Genomic DNA, 9050 nt, shown 5'->3' with positions numbered 1-9050 from the left:
CAACTCAGTTGTTGAATAATCATTAAGATATCTTAAAATGTCCTCACGTACCCTAATATTGACTACAAATTATATGTGATCAAAGGTATATAAAAACATATCATTAGACGGGACATTAATATTAAACCAATCCAAACCCTTAATATCAATAGACGTACCAGCCGATACAGTTTCGGTTGTCTAGTTTGCCGCTTCAGACAGCGGTAATGATGATTATGGTAAAAATATTTGGAGTGCTTGTCATGTCCGCTCTATAAGTAATATTTTATTTGAATCTCTGTATGCGATACGAAATTGGCGCCATACATTTTTTAATCATTTGTCATTCGATCGACGTTTATGACTAATTGCGTTGACAATTAACGGGTTTTTACCATAAAGGATATGGCTATAAAAAATTCCATTCATACTTTAAAAAAACTTCATACGTTAAGTATTTCTTTTTGTAAACTCATTTTTCATTATTCATCACCATCGTATAACTTTTGTATCATTTTGGAACATTTTCGTAATAAAGTTGCATTTTCATCAATTTAACGTATCCGATCAATACATCCTTTGTGACAACGTTACTCAAAGTATGTTTCGTGGAAAGAAAGCCTTTGTGATGAGTTCACAAAAAAACAAGTACTGATCTTAAAATATTTCAAAAGTTTAGTAATAATACGTATCTAGAAATATTTAGAATGCGAACACAAAGAGCGTCGCGACTAAAGAATTACAAATAAATCGGTGCTTGATTATTTTAGGGCCAAGAAAAATCAAACCTAGAATCTATGGTCAAGGTTCTGCTTCTTAAAAGAGTTCCGTAATCAAAAAAGGTTGGAATCCGCTGCTATAAGGACTCTAAATTTAAAAAATAGATTCATCTCAATTGTTGAGGAGCATCACAACTAACTTCCTAATCCTTGTGGCTGCAGTTCGCAATGATAAAATACCATTAAGTGGTCATTGTGCCAGTTTTTTCGCTCCCACACACAATCAAAAATATAAAGAGCGTGGTGAATGCGCATTGTATCATTCTTAAGGTTATTCAAGCAATTCCCTTCATTCATTCTATAACCATGCAAAAGCTATGCCGACTCGGGACCCCTTAATCCCAAAACTACTAATGAAAATGGACTTTTTGCTTACGTCCCCAACTTTTTCCTATGCCTATTTACATGGCTTTCGTTCCAGAACCGTGTATCCCTAATTTTGCTCTTTCTATTGTACTAAATAATTTGTAACAAGTTTCATTGTAAACTAGCTTTTACTTTTAGCCGCGACTCCGTCCGCGCGGAATAAAAAATAGAAAACGGGGTAAAAATTATCCTATTTCCGCTTCCTGGTTCTAAGCTACCTGCCCAACAATTTTCAGTCAAATCGATTCAGCCGTTCTTGAGTTATAAATAGTGTAACTAACACGACTTTCTTTTATATATAAAGATAGATTAAAAAATACGCTTTTAATTATAAATGTAAAGTATTGCGCGAAAAATAACACGATAAAAATTACGATGTTCAATTAAAATTAATTAAAGCAAGTCAGTATGATTGTAAGTCTTATTATCACGTATTTACTTCTAAACTTTCAAGATCACCGTGTTAATTACTAAATTGTTATACTTTATAACAATGAATGAACGGGCGCTTTATCTAAACGGCAGTGGCCTGTTATTGTGATGATGTAATTGTTAGTATGACCTTGTAGAAGTCGTAGATAGGCACAAGATATTTGTTATCTAAAGTTGATGTCACCACCTTAACACACGGTGTCATCACAGGTGATTTCAAGTTCAATGTAGCTTTCTAATAACTATATGACATACGCTGAAGTTTCTCTCGAAAGAATAAATATCAACACCATATTTGTCATTTATATTTAACAAAAACATATAAAGTTCGTAAGTCACCAGAGGAACGTCACACGATAACTGTCTACGCCATATTTAAAAAGTGGCAACATTGCCACAGAGCAGCGACAGTGCACTGTCATCGCTGCTCTCGCGCCGACGGCCGACCGGCCGGCGGCCGTCGGCGCCATCTTTTACTTCACTTCAATTTCAACATTCAACCTTACAACAAGCACGCGATCAAGTAAGATCTTTCAATGATTCTTCACGAACCTGCACCGACATAGTTTCGAGCCGGATTCGAATAATTTCTATTGGAACTCAACAATCAAAAGGGGCCAAGAAGAAAAATTTCGAAGCGGTGCGGTCGAAAAAAGAAGATTGATCGACATGGACGCGTGCTGAATATCAAATCTTCAATTCATCAAGCCAATATATACCTAGAGAGGTTTGCGGAGATGAGTGAGTTCGTTCCAATTATTTTCCAACTATTTACGTAAATCTCACTATTGCAATTTTCAATCTATTTGTTCAATCATACCAACTATCTAAAGGTGTGTTATTCAATTTCTTTGTTATTAATCATTTCAAAAATCATTATTCCAAATTCAAAAAACTATAATTTATTTCGTTTCAACAAATTAAAAATTGTCGCGTCATCCCACTTACCTTCACTAACTTTAAAAAAAAAATTCAACTATTGTACATTTCTAAAGGGTCTAGAACGGTGTATTGCCTCTATTTGTACTAATGCAGCATAATTTTAACCATTTGCTAACTTAAATTTCGAACATTACAGAAATCCATGTGGGGTCATTGTTCCCGCTTAAGCCGGTTGGTAGCCGAGTGAACCCTCATGAGCCTTCGGTTGTTCTGCCATCTGCTTGCTTGAATATAACCTAACGTTCTGCCTGCTTTTTACAAGTTTTTTCACAAAATTTAAGTATTTTTTTATTTTTTTACTTACCCTCAATTTAACTTTTTTTTATTTGCATATGTAACTTTGTTTAATTTTCTTTACAACAGCAGGGATTTATAATTTATTTCATTTTCATTAACATTTAATTAACTTTGCATCATCAATTTACTTTCAATTAACAATCAAAATGGACATCCAAACTTTGAAAAAATCTAGAGCAAGCTTCAAATCAAAACTAACAGTGTTTAAAAAATTTCTAGATACATTATTACCTAGCAAAACTATAAATAGTGTACAGGCCCATGAATTAACCATAAGAAATGGGAAAATGCAAGAAATGTACAATGATTTTGACTCGGTACAGAATGATATAGAAGGATTAACCGACATTCCAGATGACGAGTATGCAGAACGAGCTGCCTTCGAGAACAGCTACTTCAGCGCCATGGCTGTTGCGCAGGATTTGCTCAGCAGGCATGCCGCTGTTAATGCTGCTTCTGCTGCGGGCAATGACAGTGCATCGGTGTCGGGCTCAGGTGTTATTGGATATTCAGGTGGGCCGAGCATCAAATTACCAACAATACATTTACCCACCTTTTCTGGTCGCTATCAAGATTGGTTAGAATATCATGACACCTACAAATCATTAATACACGACAATCACACAATTCCAAAAATACATAAATTTCACTATTTAAGAAATTCATTAAAGGATACAGCGGCTTTAATTATCAAATCTATAGAATTTTCAACGGAGAACTATGATGTTGCCTGGGACTTACTTTGTGACAGATTCAATAACAATCGAATTTTAATTAACAACCATATTCAAGCTCTATTTAACATACAGCCTGTCACGCAAGAGTCTTCCAAGGCTCTGCGGAACTTAATAGATTGGGTAAATAAAAACCTACGGGCTCTAAATACATTAAAACTTCCAACAGAACATTGGGATGTGTTAATTATTCACATGATGTCAAGCAAACTTGATTTAGTTTCAATACGCGATTGGGAAACTGAGCGTAATCGGATTCAGCATGTACCATCTTTGCAAGAGTTCATGCAATTTTTAAAAAACCGTGCAGATCTTTTAGAAACCATCGAAGAAGCTCAGGGACAACCTAAGTCACGACGTTATAGTGATGTAACTCACAACCGTCCCAAGACATTTATTGTTAATGAAACATCTAAACAAAAACAATTTAAGTGCCCTGTTTGCAAACATTTTCATTCAATCTATCAATGTCCTAAGTTCAAGGCAATGTCCATAGAATCTCGGCTAACAAAAATAAAAGACCTGAATCTTTGTACAAATTGCTTGCGGTCTGGGCACAATGAACAACATTGTAGACTCAGTTCCTGCCGCTTATGCTCAAAGCGACACAATACTATGTTGCATCCATCTAAACAATTTAATGAACCTCCGGTTAATCAATCTTCTAAAAGTGACTGTGTTGTTCTACCAAATATACAGGAACTATCTAAACCTGTTACACTATCATCAATACACAATAGCCAGGTTTTATTATCAACAGCAATGATCACCATAGAAGATCATGCTGGGCAATTACATAAAGTACGTGCTCTATTGGACAATGGTAGCACTAGCAGTTTCATAACACAATCTTTGCAAAGGCAATTAGGGATACCCAGTTATTCCACATGTGTATCAGTCCAAGGACTAAATCAACAATCGTCCAACATCTCACAAAGATGTGACGTCACAATTTCATCTCTATATCAAAATCATTATAAAACAGAAGTTAACTGTTTTATCGTTCCCAATATCACTCAGTTGATACCCATGGTTCCCATCAATACCAATTCATTTGAGATTCCTTCCCAAGTTCAACTTGCTGACCCAACATTTGCTGTGCCGTCAGAGGTACACATGTTGCTTGGTGCTGATCTATTCTGGAATGTTCTTTCTTCAAATCAAATATCTCTGGGTAAACACAAACCAATCCTCGTTGAAACAAAACTTGGTTGGCTAGTTTCTGGGTCAATTCAATTACCATACAAAAGAAAATCAAAACAATTTTATTCACATACAGTCCATTGCCATTTCACAAACGATATCGAGCTTGATGAAAAATTAAACTATTTTTTTGAATCTGAAGCCGCTCCAGTCACTCAACAATTGCACGATCTTAAAGCTGAGAGTGAGTGCGAACGGATCTTCACTACCACAACAAAACGCCACCCAGATGGCAAGTTTATTGTTACAATTCCATTTAAAGAGTCCCCGGACTGTCTGGGTGACTCGAGCCAACAAGCTTTGGTTAGATTTAATTCTTTAGAACGCAAATTTAAAAGAAATCCTAGTTTCAAAAACGAATATATCAATTTCATGAATGAATACATAGAGTTAGGACATATGTCTGAAAAAACGAACACACAATTTACTACAAATTCATATTTTTTACCACATCACGGTGTCTTGCGCGAGGGCAGCATCAGCACACGCTTGCGTGCGGTGTTTGATGGATCCGCAATGACCAGTACAGGTGTCTCACTAAATGATATTCAACACATTGGCCCTGTAGTGCAAGACGACCTATTAAGCATACTTATTAGATTTCGACAGCATAAATACATTGTTACTTCCGATATAGAAAAAATGTACAGACAAATCTATGTAACAGAAGGTCAACGCTCTTTACAACAAATTTATTGGCGTTCAGATCCTTCAGAACCTATCAAACAATATACACTCAACACAGTAACATATGGTACAGCCTCAGCACCATTCTTAGCTACCAGATGCTTAAAACAATTAGGTGAAGAGTGTTCCAATCAATTAGTGAGTCAATCTATTTTACACGATTTTTATGTAGATGATTTTATAACTGGAAATGATGACAAAAATACACTAGTTGAAACCTGTAAGGGTGTTTTTAATGAACTCAAAGGGGCTCATTTCCATTTACGAAAGTGGCGTTCAAATAAAACGTCCATTTTAAATGAAATTGTTGATGAAACCAACAATAATGACATATTGAACTTAAATAAAGATGATTGTGCACGGACCTTAGGCGTAGCCTGGGCCAGCAAAACTGACACATTGTTGTTTCCATCAATACCTATAGATGATACCTCAATAACAAAACGCACTATTTTGTCCACAATAGCACACATCTTTGACCCTATGGGTTTAGTAAACCCATGCATGCTACAAGCAAAGCTTATCCTTCAGGCTCTATGGGCTCACAATATACCTTGGGACGGACCAGTACCAACTGATATTGAGTCGCAATGGAAACAATTCATAGAATACTTTCCATACATTTCTCAAATAACAATACCTCGAAAAGTGTTATGTGAAAAGTATATAACAGTCCAAATTTATGCCTTCAGCGATGCTTCAATTAAGGCATTTTCAGGTTGTGTTTATATTCGCACAATATCGAGCAGTGGTCAAGTAACTATACGCTTACTAGTTGCAAAGAGTAAGGTGGCACCTTTAAAAAATAAATTAACAATGCCAAGGCTCGAACTCTGTGGTGCTTTACTTGTAACACAATTGACAAAAAAGGTAGTAAGTGCGTTGCGATTAAACATCGACTCAATACAGTTCTGGTGTGACTCAACTATAGTGCTGGGCTGGATAAAAACTTGCAAAAAACAATTAAAACAATTTGTATACAATAGAGTAACAGAAATTACTAATACATTTGATCCAGCAGCATGGAATTATGTCCCAACCAATCTCAATCCGTCTGATATAGGTTCCAGAGGTTTGAATCCTTTACAACTCAAAAATTCAAATTTGTGGTGGGAAGGTCCGCACTTCTTGCGGCATCAAAACATAGATTGGCCATCCCAACCTCAAAACTTAGATATTTCAAATTTACCAGAAATAAAATCTAACTTTCATATTTCTGCGACTGCAGTCTTGCAAGATATTGATGAACATTTCACAACCAAATATTCAAATTTTAACAAAATGCAACATATCGTAGCTTATTTATTAAGATTCAAACACAATTGTCAAAATAAAAATAATAAACATATTGGTCCACTTAGACTTTCAGAATTAAAACTAGCATTATTAGTGTTGTGCAAAAGAGTGCAACTAGATATGTTTAATAAACAATATTTTTTACTCATGAAAGGTGAACTTTCACCAAAAGATAAACTGATTAAATTGAACCCTTTTATTGATAATGACCATCTTATTAGAGTTGGAGGTCGATTGTCAAACTCCAACTACGACTATGACACAAAACATCCAATACTGTTACATGCATCACATCACATAACAAAAACATTAGTACAACATTACCACACAATATTATTACATGCAGGACCACAATTACTTTTATCTACACTGCGGCACAAATTTTGGATCGTTGGAGGACGCAACCTCTGCCGAAAAATAACACATCAATGTACAACTTGTCTCAGATTTGCAGGCAAAACTTACCAACCAATCATGAGTACACTTCCTGCGGAGAGGTTGCAGTCTGAATTCGCATTCTTAAACACAGCTACAGACTATGCCGGTCCAATCATGATATTGAACAGAAAGGGTCGTGGTGCACAACTTATCAAATCCTATATAGTTGTGTTTGTATGTTTGGCAGTAAAGGCAATACACCTTGAGCTCGTCACCGATCTCACTTCGCAAGGTTTTATTGACGCGTTAAACAGATTTATTGCCCGCAGAGGTAAGCCAGCAACTCTTTATTCTGACAATGGAACTCAGTATAAAGGGGCGTGTAATGAATTGTCAAAATTTTTAAAGGATAACTGCAACAATATAGTTTCATATTCGGCTGAAAATGATATAAATTTTAAATTTTGTCCTGCTTATAGTCCCAATTTTAACGGTTTGGCAGAGGGTTCAGTAAAATCGGTAAAGCACCATCTAAAACGAGTCCTATCTATGACTCATTTAGACTACGAACATATGAATTCTCTTTTAGTACAAATAGAGGGGATACTAAATTCTAGACCTCTCACTCCTCTTTCGTCCGATCCTACGGATCTCATTCCCTTAACACCGGCCCATTTTCTAATTGGACGAACAATAACTATGTCGCCTGCACCTCAGGTGGAAAATCACCAATTATCAACTTTAAGCAAATTCAAGAGAATTCAACAATTAAAATGTCATTTCTGGACCAGATATTATAAGGAATATCTTTCAGAACTCCAGTCCCGCAGCAAGTGGCGCACGCGAGGAACGCAACCGCAATTAGGAGAAATGGTCGTCGTGAAGGATGATCGCCTTCCACCAAACCGATGGCTGATTGGAAGGATCACTGGCGTCCACCCTGGCAGCGACGGTGTCAACCGCGTCGCTGACGTCCTCACCACAACCGGGACGCTGCGCAGAGCCTACAACCGCCTCTGCCCACTACCTGCTGCGTTGGACCAGGATGCTCCTGACCCAAGGGGGGCAGCCTGTCTACGCCATATTTAAAAAGTGGCAACATTGCCACAGAGCAGCGACAGTGCACTGTCATCGCTGCTCTCGCGCCGACGGCCGACCGGCCGGCGGCCGTCGGCGCCATCTTTTACTTCACTTCAATTTCAACATTCAACCTTACAACAAGCACGCGATCAAGTAAGATCTTTCAATGATTCTTCACGAACCTGCACCGACAATAACAATCTTCACAAAACTTCCTCGGATTAATGACATTGTACTCTAAAAGACTTCAGTATAGGAGGTACCGGGCTATTAAATTAATAACTATTCCATGGGTTAACATGGACGAATGAAATGGCGATCCTCACGAGTTCCTATATAATATTATGAATGAAAGTGAAAACACGTAACATTATTGTCCGTGTTGTAAGAGTGCGACATTACAACTTACAGCTTAATATTAAATAAACGACATGTTTTGACGTCGTATAAAGATTGTTATTATTTTAAAAGAAATAAAGGTGAGTGTACATACAAAAGCGTCGACTTAAGCGTATAGGTATGTCAAAATTGTCACAGGATGTGATTCAATAAACCGGTTCGTTTTACGCAACCGTAGGATTTAAAACGATTACTATGGAAATGAGTCATATCTCATGGTATTGACATCGTATAATCGATTACAGCTGAAATGCGAGTGAAGTTTGTTGACTCCGAACCGGTAATACAATAAGTGCTGTTGCGTAACACTAAAGTGAATTTGGCGGACCGATGTGTTTACTGGCGGTTCATTGAACTCTGGTAAGTTGTAGCGTTTGTTGTTATTGAATGGTACTAATCAGTCGCAATTCCACTTCCTACAAAAAAGGAATATTAAATAACATATTGGCTATATAAAATGTGGTACAGCAAATTTAAT

The 9050-nt window shown here is 36.8% G+C and overlaps 1 protein-coding gene across 1 annotated transcript; it reads left to right on the top strand.

The window, feature by feature from the left end:
• The first annotated feature begins 2910 nt into the window (after nucleotides 1-2910).
• On the top strand, nucleotides 2911-8368 carry LOC123723604. Its single transcript, XM_045686733.1, has 2 exons — nucleotides 2911-3308; nucleotides 7908-8368. Exons 1-2 carry the CDS (start codon nucleotides 2942-2944, stop codon nucleotides 8180-8182), a joined length of 642 nt encoding a protein of 213 aa, XP_045542689.1. The 5' UTR covers nucleotides 2911-2941; the 3' UTR covers nucleotides 8183-8368.
• Nucleotides 8369-9050: the final 682 nt, after the last annotated feature.

The sequence above is a fragment of the Papilio machaon genome, chromosome 4 (genome assembly GCF_912999745.1).
Source record: "Papilio machaon chromosome 4, ilPapMach1.1, whole genome shotgun sequence".
Taxonomy (NCBI): domain Eukaryota; kingdom Metazoa; phylum Arthropoda; class Insecta; order Lepidoptera; family Papilionidae; genus Papilio; species Papilio machaon.
The sequence above is the reverse complement of the archived record's forward strand: the minus strand, read 5'-3'. Positions and strand labels throughout refer to the sequence as shown.

Coding starts and splice junctions, on each gene's coding strand:
- LOC123723604 (XM_045686733.1), top strand. CDS start 2,942: ATGGACATCCAAACTTTGAAAAAATCTAGAGCAAGCTTCAAATCAAAA. Junction 3,309..7,907: donor AGGTGTTATTGGATATTCAG/GTGGGCCGAGCA, acceptor AATATCTTTCAG/AACTCCAGTCCCGCAGCAAG.